Source organism: Tachypleus tridentatus, chromosome 9 (assembly GCF_004210375.1).
Source record: "Tachypleus tridentatus isolate NWPU-2018 chromosome 9, ASM421037v1, whole genome shotgun sequence".
In the NCBI taxonomy this organism is placed as follows: Eukaryota; Metazoa; Arthropoda; class Merostomata; order Xiphosura; family Limulidae; genus Tachypleus; species Tachypleus tridentatus.
The window spans coordinates 102,628,535-102,653,509 of NC_134833.1; the positions used below are offsets into that span (position 1 = coordinate 102,628,535).

The following is a 24,975-nucleotide window of genomic DNA, read 5'->3' on the forward strand; positions in this document are numbered from 1 at the left end:
TTGTATCTTGAGACTAGAGAAGATGTACCTGAGGAAATGCCCACACCCAAAACCAAAGGAAGTGGATTTGAAGATTTGCTGGAATGAATGGTAGGGACAGAAATGGGTGTTGACACTGATTCATCAACTTTCTTAATCATGGAGGTCAAAAGACTTTCATATGGCTTGTTTTGGTGTTTTATGGCACAAAGCAACAAGGCTATCTGCACCATATGGTTTGAGAATGATTCTTTCGGAGGCATGGAAAGATCTGTCTGCACTTCCACTGTAGTTGTGGAACAAAGTGCAGCAGTATATGTCCGAGATGAAGTGGTGGACAGCAACTTGTGAGTCTCAGAATAAGTAATGCTATGAATCGTTTTCAAATGTTGCACCTTTTTTTCTTCCAACCATTTACAGCAAGAATGAAAGTAGGAGGGGTGAGAGCCATTGCAATTGATGCAATGAGGGTCTATTTCACACTCATAGATATCGTGATCCTTGCTACCTCAACAAGTACATGTCAAGGAACCACAACATGATGTCTTCGAGTGACTGAACCACTGACACTGGAAACATCAGAGAGGGTTTGGAATGTATGGCCATATTCTGCAATTAAGATAACCTGCCTTGATGGTAATGGGCAGATGTGGTGACATAAATGTGAGAATGAGGACACTGGTCTGCATTATAATTCCATCTTTACGAGTAGATATACACCTCACTGCAGAAACTCCTTGGGTGTTCTTCAAATCCCTCTCAACAATAACTCCTCATGACAAATTCAAAGTAGCAAGGGAAGTAACCTCAATGGGTATATCCCCAATCTTGTTTAAATGCAAGAGGAGTTCACTGTGTTGAAATGTGGATGTTTCTACCAATATGTCACCAGAGTGAAGCTTTTTAACTGACTTAAAAGAGCCAGCAAGTCCCTCTAGTCCCTTCTAAATAAAAAAGGGAGACATCTGCCCTAAAGGTTTGCCTGAAAGACAAGGCAGTATTAGAAAATGAGGTGCAGGTGTTACAGAGATTAAAGATTGCTGCTCAGAATCTTTAAGATGTGGTCATTTACCTGTGGACTGTTTTATCACTATTTTATTGAAAATTATTTTTTGAGAATCCATAATAAAGAAAGAATATTTCAGTACTCACTGAACCCGCCAACCATGGAGCCCTATGAGGGGATGCACTACAATGCCAAACAAGGACGCTGCAGCAACACCAGCATTTCGTGAGCACTATACCCTAACTCCAACATCAGATCAATATCTACAACACCCATTGAGAACATCTAATGCTGGTACTTGGTTGACCCTAGCCCAAGTGGACTAGCCAACTGGCCCTAGGAGGGGCACCTCAAGGCCACTCATCCACAGGACTTCAAGGCCAAAGTGGTGTGTTAGGATTAGATCCCTCAACCACCGGAATCCTCACCTTGCCTTCTCTGGGAGGTCCCCCTCACCATGTATAGGAATCCACATCAAGGGGACTATGTAGGATGGACAAATCTTGTAGCAACAGTCTGAGCTGTCTAAGGGCTAGCTTAGTTAACATGATCACATAGAAAAAAAGTCAGTAGGTGAAACAGTTGCTATTTTAAATGTTTTTTGAATTGTTATACCAAAAATGTTTGCACATCTTTAGCACATTATTATTGGTATACATGTTTATAATATATCACTACCAATACACTGAATAGTTGGATTTTTTCTGAGGGATTTAAGAGGGTGATTTTTTTTGGTGCATGAATTATTTGGAAGCCTTGGCAACCCCTACTATTAAGTATATACCTTACTTAATAATTAATAGAGCAACATATTTAAAATGGTTAACGAAATATTATAATACTATCTCATACATTTGTAATCAAGCAAGTACGACATATATTTAAGAAAAATATTTGTTAACACCATACAAACTCCTGCATTATATTTAAGTCTCTTAGAGTATAACACTTTCTTCATTCTCATTCACTGGTCTTGTGAATCTGATTATAATGCAATTATTTAAATGAGGTAAAACACCACAATATTATATTATTCATATTATATCCAATTATTTTAATTGTATTGTTTAGTTTTGTGTTACTGGTAACAGCAATTGTATTTTTAATATTTTTACTTTGTAATTCATTTAATGTTATACAATGCTTCCTTGTTAATTTCACTTATTATGTATAAGATTTTCCTCCTTTTAGTAATGAACCTGAAATAATGTTTTTATGAGATACATGTTTTTGTGAACAATGTCTCCCTTCTCTTGTGTAGCTCTCCATATAAACTGATTATGTATACATCTATAACTTCTAAATACATGCTTAAGCAAACCAAAGTAACAAAAGTAGATTTAAGATGCATCAGAGGATTAATGGATTTACTGTAATTCCAGTTCCTTCAGGCATCTTTCTAAGGAAAACAGCCACTGATTTTAATGAGTAGCTGGAACCCTGTGAGACATCTAGACTTGCCACAATAGTTATTTCAGTTGTAAATTTATTTTTGGCAACTTTACTTTTCATTTTATGCATAAGAGAGTTAGTCCAGATTAGGTCAAGATTTTGCTTATCTAAATGCTCTAAACCATTTAACAAATTTCAATATATGAATATTTAAAAAAAAAAAAAATTGGACACACATTTCCTCCATCTCCAGTCAACAATCAAGTTTTAGAAGTTATTTACATGTTCAATCAATACAATTTGCTTTTTGTGGAACAAATGCTTGCTTATCATGTGAAACAGATACTAATTTAAGATGCATTTTCATAAACTTGAAATAACTTTCCATAAAGATTAATATCCTAGTGTTTGAATGCGTCATAAAATACCACTTTCTTTAGGTGCCATAACAAGACAGCTCTAAGTATTTAGTCATTATCTTTACATGTACTTTCACCTTAGGTTTCATTTAATAATATGTTACTTTTTAAACACTTAAAAATCCGTAATTTATCCTGCCATAATTGATATTTCATCATTTAAAATCCCCATTCAGTTTAAGAATGTTTTACATATCTTTTTAAGTTGCCTGATTACTACTTCAAGTGCTACTCTAAAATGTTTGATTTTATCACAACACCTATATCATAATTAAGATGTTTTCAGCTTTGCCTTTCTGTTTCTAGCACACCACAAAATACTTTAAATTTTTTGTATGTTTTAAAACTGAAGTCTTCATGTGTTAACAGTTTCAGTCTATTTCCCTAATTTTATCAAATAATTTGACATTATATTACAATAGTCAGTGAACTTCATCCTTCATTCCTGTACTTCCCACAACTAAACTCCTTCCTATGTTTTCTTTTTACATCAATTAACTATTTTTGAAGCCCAGCATAGCCAGGTGGCTTAAGGTGCCAGCTTTGTAACCTTAGGGTTATAGGGTCGAATCCTTGTCATACCCAAACATGCTTGCCCTTTCAGCTGTGGAAGGTTATAATGTGATGGTCAATCCCCCTATTCATTGGTAAAAGAGTAGCCCAAGAGCTGGCAGTGGGTGCTGATGACTAACTGCCTTCCTTCTAGCTTACACTACTAAATTAGAGATGGCTAGTGCAGATAGCCCTTGAGTAGTTTTGTGCAAAATTCAAAAACAAGCAAGCAAACAAACTATTTTTAGTCTTAAACATATAGTTATCTATTTAATCTTCAAGTTTAGCAAACTATTTTGTTTCCTTAACACACTGATGTTCCATTTAAGATGAACCTTTTCAATCTTAATGTTACACAAATTATGCCTTGCTGAACATGCACTTGTATAACAGCATCACAATATTTTCATTTCATTCAACAAACTATTTGTGTTTTTTAGAATAACACTATCCAGCTTTACAAACACTTTTGTGAAATGACATGCAACCCTTTGATAACAGTAAACATTTTATTTTAAAAAGTTTAAGATCAGATGCAAGCAATATTGAATATATATTACTGAGAATTCAGAATCATTTCCAACAAATAAGATTTTTCTTAAAATCATCCAAAAAAGCAACTTTTAATTATATTTCCTACTTGTTTAAAAATTTTTTTATGGATAAGATTTTGTACTCTATCACAGAAAAATATAAGTTATGCACATTATAGAAGGGAAACTATAAGTGAAAGATTAAAATAGTTAGAACTAACATAAAATTCTTGAGTTTTACAGAAAACTAAAAGAAAAAACCTTAGTAAAAAAAAAGTTCAAGCTATTTTCTTAGCTTACATGACACTTCTGGGCTTCATCAGCCAGCACATGCACGACAGAAGCAGGCCCCCCTCGGCCTCCAAAGAGATCAATCTCATTCAATGCTTCCAAAGCAGCCTGACATGAATAAACAACAAAATGTAATAATTACAAAAGACATCTAAACTTCACATGTAACTTACAACAAATGTACTTTAGTACTTCATCTCTGACAAAATCTCCATAAGAAATGTAGAAAAAAAAACACCTACATCGGACACACAATACAACTTATGTATAACTATAACACCAAATAAAACTAGTACTGATCAAGGTGGGTTTTTATACATCATTCTGCAAGCACTATAAAAGCATGCCTTTCTGAATTTTATTTTACTATTTTAGTAAACAGTTTACTTTTCTGCAGTAAAACAGAAAGTTAAATTTTGTGTCTAGGGAGACCTGGATGATCTAACTGATTAATCTATATAATCTACTACCTATAAGGAATGATTACTTCAGTATCATGTAAACTAATTTATCAAATGAAAAGTACAATTAAATTCACACACAAAAAAAAAAATCAACTAATGAAAATTATAATTTCTTATTATTAGGGTTTTAAATTCCAACAATTGATTATGCAAAATTCGAATTATGTAAATCATCATGAAAATAATTAATTATTATTATTTTGATATTTGTTATTTAAGCAAAATATTGCTAGTTAGTATGATTGCTTGTTGTTAAGAATAAAGCCACATAATGAACTGTCTATGTTCTGCTCAGTTTTAAAGTTACAAGTTGTTTTTTGCTATGTATGGCAAAGATACTAACAGTATCTGTTTCTATCACAACAAATTTTGAACTGTTAACTTGGGTGAAAGTAATGAGCTGGAAGCACTTACTGCCAATTTCTTTGTTAACTGCTGACAAGACAGAAAGCAAAGAAAGGCAGCAATGTTTTTGTTTGCTTGTATTCACCATGGTGTGAAGAACACTGCAGTGAAACCAGTTAAGAGGACCATTGAAAGTTATGGATTATTTCTGTGAAATCTCAAGCTAGCCTGACCTACCCATTATGAGAGTTGTAATCAATTAAAAGGTAACAAATATTTAACCAAAGAGTAGAGACTATGTAAGAGATCCACAGTCATTTCAGTATGTTTAAAGCAGTACAAAGACTTCTAGTATAACTACCTTTCTTTTCTATGCATGTTTATCAATCAATAAATTTTATTTATGTGTTTACTTAAAATATTTTAAGGTTTTCCTTCACTTTTATACAGGTATTTAAAGGATGTTCCAAGTTTGTTTTTCAGGACTGGTAAATAAAATGTTCTGACAATAATTTCTCAGAAAAGTAAAAAAGACATTAAAGGTTTAATTACAGGTTGGACTTAGGACACTCACTGAACAGTTTTTATTAAACAAATTTTTAAAGAGTTATGTTCTCACCATGAAATTCCATTACTGCATAAAAACTATATGGTTAAAGTTCCAATTTTTTGTGCATAGTTACTCACCATCATATACGAATGGTTAATATTTTTTTTAAATTTGGTTTTACGGTATATTTTTAAATGTTTTTGTAATTTAAACATGGAATTTTTTGGTAATTTTTTTGATGTCATAAAGCAAAACTAATTGTAAGTAGACTCACATCTACAAGATTAACCACTTGAACTGCATTTATGATTTGCTCTTAAAATGATAAATATCTTTAAGTAATACAATTTTTTGTAAGAAAGATGATCTGAAAAATACCATAAAAAAGTGCATTCAGGCTTAGTTCATGTAAAATCTTATAGATAGCAGTAAGCTAGAAATTTTTGTTGTCAATTATATCGATTGGATGTGATTTTTCACTTACAAAGAGTTCTGCACTACTACATATTATCACTACAGGGATAAATAACTAAGTTTGGTCCTGCAGAGGAAAAGCCCACCTTTCAAAATCTTCTATCATAATTTTGTTTGCATTCATTATGACACATTCAGATGTACACATACAAACACAACAGGTCATAGTTTTGTCATTACATACACATATGTAGACATAGATAAGAGGAGTCATAGTTTTGTCAGTATATATACATGTATACACACAAATATTCAAGCACAGAAATAAATAATTTAAATTCATATTTTCCTTAACATTTCTCATATCTCTTTATAAACTTTCATGTAGGATAAACATAAAAGCTTGTATCATGTAAAATTTGTGTAAACTATACAAAAATTTTACAGCTCTCTCTAATCACACATTGACAGAATACCTATGGAATAAAAACTATCACACTGTGCAGCATACAAGGTCTAAAAAATGCTAATTATTTCATTATTAATACCCTTCATGAAATTTTTCAAAGTGAGGGCTAGTTAAATATCATTTTTTGAAAAGTGATTCAACATATGACAGAGTTGTTTTTTTTTATAAAGTTACATATTTTTTTCTTCTTATTCATTTTTATATAATCAGTACCTTCTGCCTCTTTGTTGAGATTAACTTGTCAACTGTACTTGTGCTATTGCACTACACTTTTCCTGTTTTCTGACCATTGGTTACCTACACCATGGTTGTTTCTGTTATAAAGATGGGTGTTTAGGTGAAAGTTAAACTAATTGCTCTTTTTTTTCAATTATTCTAGCATCATATTGTGATTTTGCATCAATAAAATATAAGAATTACTACTTAGAGCATTATTTTTTTTATAGACATTTCCCTGATATTTTATCTCATTTATTTTTGCTGTATTGCTTGCAAAAGTCATTTGCGTAATGTTCAGTGTTGATTAGGGAAATAGACTATGCTTGATATTGGCTAATGAAATAATAACCCACACAACACAACAGCCACTTATCTCCAACTGTGTACATTGCCTGCAGGTAGAAAGACATTTTATCATGATAGTTTGTACTTTTGCGCACCTGTTGGAAACTCAACTAAAACCATCTGATAAGCAATTCAACTAACAACTTAGCAGAGACTCTTGTGCATCTTATTACAATATTTGTTGGAGGCAAACAGATCTGTAGATCAAAATGAGGATCTCACAATAGAAGAACATATGCTGCAGGTTTAGCATTTCAACTTGGCACAGCATGGCATAGCCTGGTCTGGAAATCTAGTACCATGAAAAGTCGTTCTGCACTCTTAAAGAAACATACAACTAAAATTCAGACTTAAAGGATGGTGTTTCCCAAAAGATTTTTAGTTCCTGAAGCAAAGAAATAATTTTCAAAGAAATGCTGGATATCCAAGAAACTCTTGTTTGTGAATAACAATGGAAAGAAGGATTATGGAATTCAGTCAGAAATACCTGACTCCAAGAATCAGAATTCATAGAACTCAAAAATGATTTGTTAAAAAAAATTACAAGTTACAAAAGAACAAGAAATTGAAATAGAAAACAAACAAGGTCAGTACAATAACTATACATGGAGGACAGAAAGGAAACAATGACTTGCAGCTTCTCACTTTGGAGAAATTTGAAAGATAGGGGATATTACGTTGATTGGTTTGGTGTTTTATGGCAAAAAAGCAACTTAGCTATCTGCACCTGGGGATGTTAGGTCATGTGGCTTCAAAGTGAAAACAATTTATACAGTTCTTCTTTCAATACACCTGTAGAGCATGGTAAAAACAACAAAAGAAATGCCCTACTTGATTAGTAATCAGTGATGTCGAGAAAATCCACTTGTAGAGAAAAATATATATGTAAAAACGGCTTGTTTGGGTTGAGAAAATTTTTTTATATAGAGGAGTGAACAATGTTTCGACCTACTTCGGTCATTGTCAGATTCAGAAAGAAAGGAAGAGTTAACTGACTGGAAGCTGACCACACGTTTGAAAGGGGTTGTGTAACTGAGTGTTGGAATGTAGAGGGCGTGCTTAGATGTTTGAATATATAATTTTATATTATTTATTTTATTATTATTTATTATATTATTTTTAATATAGGTATAAAGGTGTTCCCTTGTATTGGTTTATTTTGGGCTTGAGTTGTTGTATAAGTAAGGCTTCTTTAATTTTGCATTTGTTTATTTAGTATTTGAGTGTTTTCTATGGTTATGCTGTGTTTATTTGACTTGCAGTGTTCGAAAACGTGCGAAGGTAACTTTTATGTTCTTTGAATCTGGTTTACATTTTTCTACTTGTTTATTCAATATAGAAGTCGTGGCAGTTATCACATAGTATTTTATAATGTTGGTGTGGTGTTTGTCAGTGTAGTTTTTACATAATATAGACCTCAGTTTTGTGCCTTGTTTTTGAATAAATTTGGTATTAACTGGAATGTTACATTTTGTTACTAGTTTTTGCCAAATGCTGGTTATTTTTCTGCCGATGTCGGGAATATATGGTATTCAGCAGTATATGGTTTCATGATTTTTAATTTGTGGGATATATTTACTTTTGTTAGTTGATTTTGCTTTTTGTCTAGGTGTATGCATATAATGTTTTCTACGGTTTGTGGAGAAAACTTATTGATATTGATGAAGTGTTGCTTTATTTTGTCTTATTCTTCATTAATTTTATCTGGTGAGCATAGGTTTTGTGGCTGTGTTTATTTAGTTTCTAAGTTTGTTGAGTTTTTGTTTTGTTTCATGTGCTGAGTCCCAAAGAACGTATAGTCCAGTATGGGTGATTTTTCGATGGATTTCTGTTTTAAATTGTGTATCGGTTCTTGTAGTTTTGAGGTTAAGAAATGATATTTGATTGCTTTCTTCCTGTTCATATGTGAAATTAATGTTGGGATGTATAGAATTAATGTGATTGAAAAAAAAATTAAGTGTGTGTTCTGTAGATGTGAATCTCGCAATCATGTCATCTATATATCTGTACCAGTATAGTAGTGGATGTATTGCTGTGGTAATTGCTTGTGTTTCAACTTGTGTCATAAAAATATTGGCTAGAACTGGTGATACTGGGTTGCCTATGCTTAGGCCATTTGTTTGTATATAACTGTGGTTCTTGAACATGAAGTTTGTCTTCATCGTAGTGAATTTTATGAGGGTTGCTAATTGGTTGCTGGGAATGTCTATAGATGGGTTAGGGTCTTGGATATAGAGTTCCAAGGCTATCTTGCAGGCTTCAGTGGTTGGAACTTCTGTAAAGAGGGATATAACATCAAAACTGGCCATTAAGGCTTTAGGATTAAGTTAATTTCAAGTCTAATCTTATGGGACCTTAATAAAACAACTTTGTCATTTTAAAATGAATTGACTTGGAATTCCATCAAAATATTGTTTTATGTTCCTTTATGACTAGAAACTTTGTTTTAATGAAAAGTAATAGAAGAGGTCTTGCACATATAAGATTGTATTTGCAATTATTACTAAAAATGAATGATTGCAATATTTAGAATTTAACTAGTTTTGCAAAGCTTCTTTGTAAGCCCAGAGATGTTTTTTCTTGAAAAAAGGAGAAATTAAAAAACTAATGGAGATTATGAAGTGGTATACACTAAGTACAAAATTAAAGTGTAAATACTACAGTCAGTCATCTTCAGTCATAATTAAATATATAATCATATGTGTGTGTTTGTATATGTGCATAAAAAAGTTTTGCTTTGCACTAGAGGAAACAAAACATCAATAATAAATCTTTTACTTCTCTGGGATTACAAAGAAGCTTGTACAAAAACTAGTTAAAAGGAAGGAAAATTCTCAAAATGTATTTCAAAGAAGTTTTAAATAAACTCAGTATTAATATTTGATTTTCCAGAATTTTCTAAGAATTTTTATGCATAGTGTTCAAAGAGCATCTATCCAAAGATGGACTTGTCCACTGTTGGATAAGTAGTTAAATGTATAGTGTTTGCTATGCTAAGCTTGAGTCCTATTATGTTTTAAGTAAAGCTTACTCTGTTTCTACATTCAGTATGACAGTCACAGTAAGTTGCCTGTGTCATTCAGGCACAACAGTGATGGAATGCTCTGTACACATATTACTTGGTTACTCAAACTACATAAGGAACAAAAGATCAGCTTACATACTTGTAAAGTATTCAATATGCTGCAACAATCCTTGACAAAGATGAATGGTTAAATGTACAAAATACATGAAATCTGATATTTTGATAGGTAAGTTATGGGGAAGATTAAAACTTATTTGATAGTCATTTTTGTGGTTTTCAAAATCTGTGGGATAAAGAATGCATAATATACATAAATAAAAAGATTCAGAGAGTGCTAGAAGTTTTCCATTTTGTAAACCTTTCTCCTCATGGTTCTTATCAGTCTAAGGTGCTTAAGAAACTCGGAAATGAGTTAATCACAGTGAATTGCTCAATTAAAAAAATGTTATTCAAACATAATAGTTAACATCATTATGAATTCTAAAATAACTTTGTAATTACACTATTTCACTGGGTGCTAAACATATTAGAAATAACTCTAGTTTTAAAACTTTAATTACACAAATGAAGTTAAGGGTAAAGTCAAACTGAAAGTAACATTTTCCAAATACACACATATCTATTATTTATAAAAAAGTATGTTATTTTATGGAAAATACAATTCGGTATACTAACCAAAAGCCTAGTCAGTATGAGTATAGTGTAACAAAACAATCATTACAAAATTTAGTCTAAATACATGAACAACTATCATTTATCTGCAATATCTCCATCCTACCTTAACCATGCCTATTGAGCTGGCATTTAGTTCTGGTAATCCATGATTGGTTTTGTCCCCTCTTTCCCAGATACCATAGTCCTAAAGAAAATGTCAAATACTCTAAATAACAAACACACAACTGGCATTAACAACAACAACAACAAAAAAAAAATCTAATATCCAATATTACAAAACTGGTAGGGTGTCTATATAGTATTATGTCAATCCTGTGAAAAATTTATGTTAGTAAAACAGGAAGAAATTTGGATACAAAACTTACAGAACATGAAGGAGGTGTCATGTTAAAAATGTTATTGTTTTACACATGAGAATCTTGATCATAAAATTAACTGGATATCACATAAAATAATACCTAAAACTATAAGTTATGCCAACAGAAGACTTGTGGAAAAATTCAGTAATCCAAAAACTGCCAAACTAACAAATCTGATGTTAACCTGAAGTTCAACTGCTTTCTGATGACTTATGTTCTGAAGTAACTTGAAACTTTTAATATCAAATAAGGTGTGCGAGTGTTTCATTCAGAAACAAAAGTGAAACTAAAGAGGACAAGTGAGAGTGCCAGAACTTATTGTTCAATAATAACGGATCTTGAGATTACTTTACACAGTACTAGGCTTTTGTATTAGAATCTAGTAGTAGAAAAAAAAAGTGATATAGGAAATATTTCCAAACACAAGCAAATAATTACAACATACAGCAATCTGGAGAACAATGTTTTTAACAATGTAGTACCAACAATTTATTGATAGTTAATTATTAAACTATTATGTATATTAATTACAAACAAATATACATTATACACCTCAAAGCTCTCCTTAACACAACTGGGATAAAAATTTGAACCAAAAATACTTACAGGAACACAGTAGGCAGATTCAATGTAAAAAACAAGGTTCTGGATAAATGCTACTTCGTCTGTGTTGAAAATTATCTGCAATCCTGAATAAAAAATAAGCAAGAAAATACATTGAAAATCAAAAGCAAAAACATATTTAGCAAAAGCTAACTATCAACAGTTATGTTTTACATGTATATATCATAACACATATCATGCAGAGAGCCAAATCCACAAACTCATAATAATTCAAAATACTTATGAGTTGTTATACACATACTTCAGGATTGCAGGTTAATGTAAAAAAAATTGCAAAACTCTGATTGTCTCCTGTACATTTCAGACAACAAGAATAGCCATGATGACATGTTAATATCATTGTATCTCACAGACAATTTATCAAACTGAACAATTCACTTTCATAAAAATAATATACTGAATACAACAAGATGGTATTACTCAGTGTAAGAACTTAAGATGTTGGCTTTATGATCTAGGTCATATTCCCAATACTAGTATTATTAGAAATAGAGATGGAATTATGTGTAAAATCAATTAATCTTTCTCTTGCAGTTCTAAAAAACTGTATAACATGTAGCAAAAATTATATTGGGAAACAGAGAATTTAAAATTTAGAATAACTCATCATAACTTTCATGTTATAAGCCCCAGTCAGAGACTATCAACCTTGTGTACATGAGCATGGATCAAAGAGTGAATGCCAGAACCTTTAATAGAATGGCATTCAATATGGTATCCTGTATTTGATTTATTACTGATCTTTCATATATATTTTGTTGGTATTTATAAGTTACATGTGCTTATTTTTATTTTGATTAATATTATTTTATTAAATATTAAATACACATGTATTTTCTTAGATAGCTAATTTTCTATAAAACTTTAAAGTATTATGTTTTATTTTCTCATTAGGCTGGCTGAAGAACCAGAATGAAAACAAACAATAATTTAAACTTAGTGTGTGGTGAAGATTACAGTTTTAAATGAGCTAACAGAAGCCAATCATCCATGTAATGGTGTAAACACAACTCTTGAGCATGCAAAAGTTGGGCAAAGGCTTTAACCACCTGACAAAAGACATATGGAGCCAAAGCAAGCCTTAAGGGTAAGGTGTGAAACAGATATACAACCCCACAGTGGACAAACCAAAGATAGTATTTAGACTGATGAAAAACAGAAATATAGAGAGAAGCATTCCAAACATTTATTTTGGAGTAAAAACCTGAGAAATTTTTGTTGACAGTCTCAACAGTTCTCTGTGAGAGAAGAATCAATACCAGATTGATGCTGACTGTTAGTAGGATCTGAGGTAATGAGAAGAATATACACACAGAAGACAATGAGGGTGGGGAAATGAAAGAGATAATTCCTTCTGATAAAACCTGGATCACCCAAGGACTAAAAGTGTCCCATTGGTACTGTTGGTGACCATGAAACCTATGATAAGAAACATGATGAATAGTTAAACCCTTAGTTGTAGAAACAGGTAAGGGATAATAGGATACAGGATTGGAAACAGGAACAAGAGATGTGATGGCTCAGAATGAGAAAAATGAGCAACCAAGAATAACAGGATCAAATGTTGTCTTACAGCTTCCATGTGCAATTCCAAAGACTCAGGAATATCGCCAAACAGACAGATGGACTATCTGCAAGTCCCTAAGATAAGTAGATGGTACATGAATCTGTAACAAGGCAGCATCCCTTCCACTAATATACCAACAGCAAAGAAACCACATGTGAAGGGATAGAGCTGAAAAGGACAATCATGTCAATGTGGAAAGAATGAGGAAAACATATCCTCCAAAAACCTCTCAGGAGATCAGTGAAATGCTTCAGACAGAAAGTGTATGATGGGCATGTACCATACAAAAGCTGTAGGGTAAGAAGAAGCAGAAAAACTGTATGCGAGATAAATGGATAGAACTTTCAGGGTAAGCCCTACTAAACAGGCAAAAGTTACTTCAACTGCTGGGAGTTAAGAAAAGGTTTATCAGACTGATGATAAACCAAGCACATTGATCAAAAGCCCACAGAAAGTTAGACATGCCAGTACCCATTTTCAATTGAGAAACAAAATACTCTGAGGAAGGGCTGTCATGTAATATGAAGGGAACAGGATGATAAGAAACCAGGTAAAAGGATGAAACAGAACATACTTGAGAAATCATATCTACAAAGGATGAACTAAGCCTAAGATATTCTGCAGGGGAGGCTTTTGATCTTTCTAATAATAAACAGGTTCAGCAGATTAACAAGGAAGTCAAGCAATACTGGGAAAAGATCAACTCAAATCAATCAGTTACAGGTGAAAGCTTTACGCTTGAGGTTCTCCAACTGGAAGCTTGTGGAAGTACATTTCTTTTCAATTGGAAATATGTGGAATAAAATCTAAAGTGATGATGCAAACTTTGGAATTCATCAAATGGTGAAGAATTTTAAAAACATAAAAAAGACAAGTTATAGCACCAAAAATACAGAAAATAAATACTGGAAAATAAATTAAAATGAAACAATAACTTCACAGAGACTTTAAAGAAAACACGTGAAGAGAGCACAACCGAAAAACATCAGAACTAGATCATTACTGCCTAATGAGAAGTGATAGTTCAGTAGAATCAAACAGGGAGAGTCATGTGCTACACTCTTTATGACAGAGGGTGTCATCAAGTGATTTACATGCAAGATGCAGTTCAACAATTTGTTGTCCTGTGTTTTTTAAATCTAGTAAATAGTTACATTGTAACGTAGCTCTCATATCTTTATACAACTATACCATGAATTTTAAAGTAATGGTTATGGAAAAAACCAACTGAGAATCTGAGTCTTGTTATTACCACTTTGAAATCAACTTTCAATTTTCTTTGAAACTAACCTCAACTTACAATTTATTGTATAATTAACATTAACTACTATTTGCAAAGCACACAAGAGGGGAGAAACTCTTAAAACCATTAGACTGAAAAACTGCACTATGATACAAACCTGATGCAGTCATTTGAGCAAGTGTAAGGAGATAGAGGGAGGTAGCATCAAGCTGGAGATGTCCCCACTCTTTGTCTCCTACAACTGTAGCTCCAGTAACAGAACTGTATTTGGCATGGAAACAGTCTGTGGTTGCCTGAGTTTCCTTAAAACGTTCCAGTTTCTCTTTCTGCTTCATCATGGACATCAGCAACCCTCTCATCAGCTTCACACAACTCTAACAGTGTAAAAAGTTAATAAATAAAGAACACAATTTACATGTACAACAGCCTCTTTAAATTCAACCAACATAAATTTCAAAAAAATATTTACATACACAAAATTTTTATCATTTTTTCAACATTTACAAAAAGCACCCTCATTTGATTTGCTCAAAGAACTATCACACTTGTCCATAGAATGTTCAGTACATGATCTACCTTAACTAACATGTCAATATATCTAACTTGCAAATACCTAATTACAAAATCCTTAGAATCACTTAATTCTCTATATTTCCAGAGACAAAAGCTCAAACATATTTAAAAGCTATCAATCTAAAAAAAAAACATGTTCTTTACTGTACTTAGACCTTACACATCATTTTATACAATATAAAGATAAAAATATTTATCCTCTTCCTAACCAATTATACCCTTAACATCAAAATTATCCAGTTTTTCTTTGTATAACTTTTTTTTTCTCCCTCCTAGTTTGTATGACCTTCCTCAAGGTGGATTTTTAGCAAACAAATACAACAAATAATCCTCTACAAGTGCCTGTTTCAGTCTCTTGGAAACTGTAGTTAAATCCACCATTTCCAGAAGCTGTCACTCTTTATATCAACATGTATGGAAACAGAAAACTTTCTCAAGTTTGTCAACACATGTACGATCATCAGGATTAGTAGACATGACATTTATCATTTATCAAGCACATAAATATATCTAAAAAGATGACTGGAGTATGAAAAAAAAAAGGTCAAAGAAATCAAAATATTTTTTATTTAATTTTTTTTCTGATACTCTTCTGTACTGGTTTTGTTCTAGCTAAAACTGCCAATACAAATTTTTTAACTCAATAATATGAATATGGATCTTTCTCACCCATACATTTATCAATCTGAATCAACAATGAACAAGAAAAATAATTCTGAAATGAAAAAAAGTAAAGGACATAAAATAACATAAACCCTAATTACTAATTATTAAAAAATAATCAACAGAAACTAGACTTCTATAAAGCAGAGAAATTTTTTCTAATCAGCTAATAATGTATATTTTTAGAATGCTATACAGTTACACGTTATAAGCATCAAAGGTTGAAACTACCAAAAATATTAATTATACAAAACATTTTATATTTAAGAGTAATAAATAAATGTATTTTACTTAAAACTATAACAGGGGTAAGATAATATATTACATTAAACAGAAAGAAAATCAACAACAGGATAAATTATCAGTATAAAAACTAAAAAGTATGCAACTAATGAATAAGCCCTACTTCAGAATCAACAGCCCCTACAAAACTAATAAAAATGTTGACAAAACACAACTAGAGGAAAATCTAGAAAAAAAATCAGAATACCAACAGAAACACTTGAATTATTTACCAAACTTATCAACAAGTGATTAAGAGACTCTGATAAATAGGAGTTAGAAACAACATATTTTTGCTGAAAACTTTTTGCATGTTAAAACAACTAGAATATTGTAACCTTAATGTGATAAACAATTATGCCTTCACTCAAACAGCCAAAGTAAAAGAAAGATGCCATTCTAAGTGGGACTTTTATATATATATATAAAACAGTCTCTATTAAGCCCTTTCAAATGAACAAACATGGATTTCATTACATGGTGAAATTCATTTGCTTTTGTTAGCAGAAATGTTTTTGTTACAATCTGGTTTCTTATGTATGATGGTCTTGTGTTTCTTAAAACATGAGTATTTCTGGCATTCTGTTTCACCAATCTTAATCTTTTTTTGCATCTACAAGGTCACCTTGTAAACTACACTTTTCTGATACAGGGTGTTTGGAGAGTCACTGTGCACCTATATATTAACAGACATGTTTCAATATAGAATACAGGAGGTAAATATGAATGACAATTATAAACAATGTTGAAAGTGACCCCCGTTGGCATCAATACAGGCTTGGATCCTTCTTATTTTGTTTCTAAACAGTGCTATCAGTTGCTGGCTTGAAATAGACTGAATAAAATATGATTACAAAACTGCACAGTGACTTTCCAAACACCCTGTATATTAGAGGTATTCATGTTTTAAAGTTAATATGCAAAGGAGTGCTTGGTACAAAAAAATACATAACAACAGATACTGTTGTTATAATTGGAAGTGTTGTACATACCCTGCTTTTAACTCTTGAGTTTAAGACTAAGATTTTTTGCTGTTTCGTCATGTTACTGTTTTTCTTAGTTAAGTGTGTTAATGTTTGTAGAGATAACCCACTGATGAAATCTTAAATATGTCTTTAACCCCTTTGTGATGGGTCATCAAGTATCAAATTCCATGTCATCATGTTTATTAACTTGCATTCAAAGTTATTGAATAATTAATTTATGAATTTATGTCAATAAGTTTGGTATAAATTGTATATTATAATTCAAACTTTAGAACACACTTAAATATCAGTTTTTGTAAGTTATATAGTATGTTGAATGCTGCACTAGTTCAAATTAGACATTTGTGATGTTGTAGTACTGTGTACAGTTTCTTACAAATCATGAACTCAAATTACCAATACTGACAAGCTATAATATAAACTAAGAACCTCCTATCTTTTTATGTTGCTTAGATGTGGTTTATGTACCGAATCAAACAATGGTCCCATTCATCTCTTTCCATTATTGGAAACAGTCCCTTATATAGACATACCTCAATATATATGTGAATAACCAAATGACAGCTTAAAATGTCTCCCAATGGCTTTCTCAGTCATTTTAATTTGTTAAAAAGCTACCACATTCTTATGAACCAAGATTTCAAAGAGGTAGGTTGTGTCTCAAGTCTGAAAGAAGTTTCATATTTTTTTTGGATCTACATACAACTTAGTTACTGAGCTTAATAAATTATAGTGGATTTCTGTGGTACTGACATAGTAATGTATTATTTTCATTCAACTACAAATGTAAAATCTACAAAAATATTTTGGTTCATACCATCCACTTACTTAATTTTAAAAAGCTAAGCAACCTACATCTGGCAGCATCTGAGTGCAAAGGTCGTAACTAGAAGAGATGACCATTTGGTTTACTTCTTTATTTATTGTTCTGTACTTTAAGAAAAATAAGTTTAATAACTCATTTATAAATAGTAAAAAATTATGTACATATATCATATATAGTAATTAAAATGTAACTACATAATACAAAATACAAGCCCACTACAAGGTCAGTTTTATATATTATTGGATATGATGAGTGCACGTGCACCTCATAAATGCAAGTTATGCAATGTTAGCTAGGCACAAATGAAAGGTCAATATAGTAACAAATAAACATATATAAATATGTAGTTATTATGAGATTTAAGCTACTTAGACTAAACATTTGTATTTTTGTGTTATAATTTGTAGTAATTCTAGAATGAAAAATAGCATAATTTCTTTTTATTTCCTAACTTTTTGTGATGGTTATGAGGTCAGTCAAATTGATAGACCATATACAGTTTGGGTAGAGAAAATAACAGACAAAATATAGTGTCTTCCTGAAAATAAATGTTTGAAATGTATTAAGAAGATTTTAGAGATTACATAAAAACTATTCTTTGTCCCAAAAATCTCAAATATTATTTAACCATAACAGGAAAATCACTGTGCACTTGGACTAGTAATGAAACAGACTTAATATTTTCACAAAAAAAAAGTTACTAAATTCAAATTTTGTGAAGATACACTTTCTGCATCAAAGGTTATACTATAAACACTCAACTTGTACAAATGTTTATATGAACTTGTGTATATCATACACAGCCAGCTGCAAAAGAGTTGTCTCATTCATATGACTTGAGTTTTGTAAAAATAGGATCACATGAAAACAATCTTTAATGATGCCATCACTGAATGAAAATTCAAATGCCACTAATATCAAACATTAGGCACAATAGTTAAGGTTCCCTTTGTTTTTGATACTCCTGAATTTGCAGTTTTGATTTTTGTCTGGAATTTGGTGATTATCCCAATTTGATCTAATAGTTATGTTCATCAAAAATAAAGTTGTGGGATGATTTGATTTGTGTCTAGAATTTGGTGATTATCCCAATTTGATCTAATAGTTATGTTCATCAAAAATAAAGTTGTGGGATGAAGTGGTCTAGTAATATGTACATCATAGTTTTGCTCTTAAAATCATTTCTACTTCTTACAATTTCCTAGCACATATGTATTTTGCAAGATAAGTTCAATTCAGCATATGCTAGAACTTAAATAACTATCTTTTTATGGGAGAAAAAAAAATCTTGTGTTTTCTGTGACTAGAGTTTTTAGCTTTAGTTTGAAATGTGTGCTTTAAACTGCAGTAGCAATCCCTTAGTGACAAAAGTCACAAAAACATAGTTATCTCTACTGTTTCTCACCTGTTCTAACTCATAAGTTTTAGCCCGATCCTCATCCAAGTCAGCATTTTTTCTGTATGCTTGGGCTAGAGCCCATACAGCCATAATAGAATAAACATTATCTCGAACCCAGGCATGATCAGTATGTGTTCCACTTGGTAGAAGTCCAGTTACAGGATCCTGCAGAAAAAGCCACATTAGTATAGTATTATATACACAATCACTTCACTGAGTTTATCAATAAAAAAACAAAAAAAACTGTCATATACCACCAACACCTTTCAGAAACCTAATTATTTCAGATACAAACATTATGGCTAAACTTTGTTGCTAATTATGTCCAACTCAAAATGTTGTATTTTATCTCTTTTAAAGTCAAGGGCTCTTCACAAAGTATAGTGCACCAACATACTACTACATTTAAATTATCTGATATTACTACAAAGAGCATGGCAGAGATCGTATTAATTTGACTTAAAGACATAACTGGGATTTAAATATCACATTCCCAAAGAATTTAAACTTGCTTGTGAAATATCTTTTTACTTGGCTTTCCTAATTTGGAATGCATGTGCCATCCACATTTCTTTAGTTATGACCAATGAAAGTAAAGATATTGCATGTATTAAATAATAAAAAATTCATGGGGAATGTAATCTTCCCTCAAGTGAATGTAATTTTATTTATTTCCATCCCTGCATAATCACTAGCTCTCAATTAATTGAACATCTCTTGAGTTAATCTTGGATAGTACACCCATCACCATAATCTCCTAACTCATTGATGGTCAAATTCCATAATACATCAGCTACAACTTAATAATACACTTTATGATATCTTGTAGTTTATTCTGATTTAAGCCTACATTATTATCCTGGCAAAAGATGGTCCAAATTTTAATGATGTGATCAATTAGAATTAGAGCTAAATTAATTGATTGTCTATGAGTAGCAATCACAATGATTAGTGTCTCATAAACTAATGTCCTCAAAATAATCAAATTTATTTATATATCAGAACAGCTGGTGTGGGTATTAACACTTACTGATAAGCATTGAATAACGTTTCGACCTTCCTTGGTATTCTTCAGGTTAACAAAGAGAGAGTTTGCAACTGTTGTTCTCTGTTTCTCAATAAAAGTGTTAATATCCATATCAGCTGTTCCGAGATACATTTTCATTTCAAGTGGGTTTCACGTAATCAATAATCAAATTTGTTGTTTAAAATTAATCCAACAACTACTGACTGATTATTGAAAATTACAATGAAATAATCAACTAAATTAGTTGTTTTGATTATTTCTAAAATCAATCAAAAATAAATCAACTGTAACAAAAATAATCAACTAATTAAAATCAGGGTTTCCAATTACCTACTGTTTTTGATTATAATCACTATCCAAACAACTGAAATATTGCCATTATGTTTTTTCATAATTAAGCATAAAGTTACATAATTTGAAGAAGAGTGTCTTGTGATTTGAAGGTCTCAATTTTAGTTTCTTTTCTTGTTTGGTTATTAATAAAGAATGCAATTTATATGTAAAATAATCTTTTAAATTAATATAATATAGGTTTCAGACAAATACATAAACAAAACCTTGCATTTGTCATTTCCAATATCATTTTTCCAACACAAACTAACAGCATCCTCATTTGATTCATTCAAAAAACTATCACTATTTTCCATACTAAACTCATTACATGACCCACCCTATATAAACATGTCAATATACCTAATTTGTGAATCCGTAAGTATAAAATCTTCAGAATTCTTTCATTTCCTGTATTTCTGAAGAGTCAAAAGCTGAAATATTTTCTTTACTGTCCTGAAGTCTTCCATCATTTTACTCAAAATAAACATCAAAATATTTCCCCTCTTCCTAACCAATTATAACAATTTTTTTCACTCTTTCCAAATGGGCAGTTTATGCTATGCCCACCATAGGTATTGAAATCAGATTTTTAGCATTATAAGCACCCTTAATGAGCCACTATGGTGGAACCTCAAGTTTGACTCTCATTGCCACTAAACTTTTTCACTTTATCTTTATTATTTCAAAGCTGCAAAGGATATCTGCCATTTTCACTAATTTTAAGCTGCTAACACGGTGGAAGATAACTAGCTAGCAACACCCGCCACCAAATAATTAGCTAAAAGTGTTAAACTGTAAACTAAACTTGCACTTTCTTTTTACATTGTTTTGTGTTTGTAACTTATAACTGGGTAACTATTTTTTAATGCTATATAGACAAGAGTAGTTCTAGATGGGGAAATCTAAGAATCTAAAGCCTCACCATTTCTTCAAGAAGTAAATAGCTCTATTCTTTAACTCTTAAACAGTAGAATGTTAAAGGTAGCAGCATCAAATGATGATGGCAGCTGTTTAAGGGTTAACCTTGTGTAGCAAGAATAGATGCAAGGAACAAATCCCTCCACTATTTTTGTGTTTTTCAGAAATTAACAATTATATGTATTATTTAATGTTATATAAATATACACATAAGTAATATAAAACACCAGACATTTTAAACAACATTATAGTGTACAAAAAAAAAAAGAGAGAGACAAATTTCCATTACAAAGACATAGTAGAAAATTGCCACCACATATAGTAGTTACAGCCAAAGGTTTTGGATCACCCTAGAGCATTAGGAGCTGAGGGGCAGAGTAATCCTTTATATTCCTTCATGCAGACTTTAAACAACACATACTTCAACAGGTTTTGCTTGACTTTATGCAGCAAAATTAGATAACTCTAGGATGATTTAAAACTGTTGTAAGTTAAATGTTATTAAGTATGATTAATATGAATCATTTCTAACCAAGTTAACAATAATATTGCACTTTGCTTCCAACTTACTAAAATCAATGTGACAAATAACTGAAGCTTAATAAAATTCAATAAGCAGTATTTATTACAATGATATAACATCACTTAACACAAAACAAAATTACAGTATTTCAGACTAATGATACTCATTGACACTGTGACAGTTTTGCTAAATATAAACTTAGTTTACACTTTCACTGCAACTGGGATGTATGTTCCCAATGCTCCCACCCCCTCATGCTGTGATTGGGATGAAAGTTTCCCACTGTCATTCAAAATTGCAATACATAATGTACGTCAGTAAAATAAGTTGGAAAGCATATACATGGTTCCATCAACGATTCCTACTTAGCCCTTCAGTAACTAAAAGGGTGCCCCAGAAGAATGTACAACTAGTGTCAACCATGCCCACACTAATAGAGTGGCAAGTTGCAACCCTAATTACTATGTAAACATGTTTAATGAATTTCACTCAGATATCTTGGATGGTAAGAGTGAGTCAAGTAGTGTTAAAATATGTGATGAAGAGGTAATAAGACAAGAGGATGTTTGCTCTCCACCTTGTGATGATAGTCAAAATGATGAACTTGGATCCAGCAAAGGATGACATAAACAGCATCGACAGTCGGAAACATTCATCTCAGTTGAATTCAGAGATATACATCCCAGCTAAATTTGAAGTGGCTTAAACTTGGTTACAGAAAATAAAACAAAACCTACCTGATGTTCAAGTATTGTTCTATATACTATACGTTGATAATAGTCAAGCCTAACGCCTGAATTACTTCTACTTCTCATTTTCACGTTCAATGTTTAATTATGTATATATATAAAACTTATTACAATGAAAATTTATTATTTTATTGTTGTACTACGTTGTAGCATAGAGTAACTTAAAATAAAACAAGCGTTAGGCCTATTGTTGTAAACCGCGCTATTTGCATTTATAATTCTAAATTCTGCAGTCATCAGTAAACCATACTGTAGTAGTCACGTTGTTGGTATTGTTCGAAATAAAGCTATTAATATTTTCATAAAATATTCACGTAAATGTTTAGTACTTCAGGAAAAAACTTTATCTAAATATAAATTCATTCTTTTTCTAAACGGATACTTTTAATACACTCTCCAGATCTTGAAGACCCAAAGCGACCTCTTATATTTTATTTTGATTTGAAATTCAGTTCAAAGGAATTTCGGTATTATTATAACGTTTTAATTATGTAAATTTTGAAAGATACCTTTCAAACGTTTGTAGTATTCAACATACATTAAAACTTTTTAATAATTTCAAATAAAATAACTTGAGACGTGTACAAAAATGTAGCTTGAAAACGTAATACTTACCATAACCTTTTGAGTTTTCACTTTCATGTTTTGATGATGTTAATCTATTAACATTATGTGTCTAGGTTCGCAGTTATTGTTCAAATTCTAAAAAAAAAAACTGTCGTTTAAAATTTTTTATTGTTAAATAGTTGCGATATCCAGATATAATGATTTTCAACAGTAAATTTGTAAGAGCAAATTCAGTATGTCACGAGAAGACTGAAAAGAAATGTTTTCTGCGGAACAAATCAAACACAGGTCAGTGAAATAGAAAAGAATAAACATAGTTGTCAGAAGAAATCAACAAAAAACATAATTTTGCTTCTAGTGAAACAATAAAATAGACAACTTTCAAGCTTCAGGAACTTTTACACTTTTATACCCATTCAACCAATTCCTTTGTTACATTTATTTGGTTGCTGGAGAAAGTGAGCAAAGTGTTATCACTTGAAGGAAATAGGACTGCATGAATAGTGTTTCCAAACTAAGTCCAAGCAAAACATTGCTTTTTTCTGCCATAAAGAGTCAATAGAGTAAACTTTTACAAAATAATATAATCAATAGTTTCATTATATAAAGTTACACTATCCAGAGATCACTCTGGTGTTATACTCTATAGGTATTATTTTTGTCGTTCATTTTAATTCAAATTTTAACTAGTTATACGTTTCTTCTTTTATACTTTGCAGCCTTTGACAAAGGACAGTCTATCAGTCTAAAATCTAGATACAAAGTAAATCGTTTTGTTTTGTATGAAAGATAAAGTGTGTTTTACAAACATTTATACATAATAACGAAATCCACATATAACTCATTATAACACTCTCATAGTTCTGGTTGGCTCCATTCTTTGAATCACAATCTTGTATATTTATGTGTAATTAGGTTATCTCTAATTGAATTCAATGTACCTCTTTTCTTTAAATCTGAGTGTTGATTAAGCAAAATTCATCTACACAATGATTTGTAGCGAGTGAAAGTGCAGGTCGAAAATTAGAAAGTACGCACCACGATGCCTTTAAATAATTTACACGCGCATTATTTATTGATGCACAGTTTTGTTGTTGTTGTTTCATTAACGTATTTACCTCTACACCCGCATTTAAAGCTGCATTTTTTCGTTTTGTCTGGTAGTGTGTTTTATTTGCCAGATGTTTAACATTTCTTTAAATATTTATTTTATTAAAAATTAATTCCATGGTTTCTTTGTGACTTCATATGAGAATTAACAACAATCCAGATAACAAACAAATAGCAGTTATTATTCAATTTTCATGTGTGTTTGATATCAAATGTTTTAAACAGTGATGTAGTGATAAATTTTATAGTGAGGGTCCCCTGCTAAAATTTTTTTTCAAGGTAAGATATCATAACCAAAGTAAAAAGTTAATTTGCATTTTAATAAGTCCATTTATAACTAAAACTATGTAAAACTAATCATTTGAGACAATTGTTTTATCATCAGTGACACATTTATAGGTAAACAATTCTCCTGGATTTAGGTTCATTGGTGGCTCAGTGATAAGTTTGAAGACTAACAACACTAGAATCCAGGTTTCGCTACAGTATAGATGACTTGTGTAGCTTTTGGCTTAAAAGTAAATAAACAAAATATTTATGCTTATTTT

The 24,975-nt window shown here is 31.3% G+C and overlaps 1 protein-coding gene across 4 annotated transcripts in view; it reads right to left on the reverse strand.

Moving 5' to 3' along the window:
- LOC143225918 (putative phosphorylase b kinase regulatory subunit alpha) overlaps positions 1 to 23,175 on the reverse strand; it is a 90,192-nt gene extending 67,017 nt beyond the window's left edge. For 2 of the 4 annotated variants that reach the window (XM_076456149.1, XM_076456150.1), the window contains exons 1-6: positions 22,739 to 23,175; positions 19,207 to 19,365; positions 14,629 to 14,845; positions 11,644 to 11,726; positions 10,782 to 10,862; positions 4,182 to 4,280 (exon numbers count right to left, since the gene is read on the reverse strand). In XM_076456149.1, coding sequence (XP_076312264.1) covers positions 4,182 to 4,280; positions 10,782 to 10,862; positions 11,644 to 11,726; positions 14,629 to 14,845; positions 19,207 to 19,365; positions 22,739 to 22,816 — 717 coding nt within the window. In that variant the 5' untranslated portion in view covers positions 22,817 to 23,175. The other 2 variants (XM_076456151.1, XM_076456152.1) reach the window with 2 other exon arrangements.
- Between the last annotated feature and the right edge of the window lie 1,800 nt (positions 23,176 to 24,975).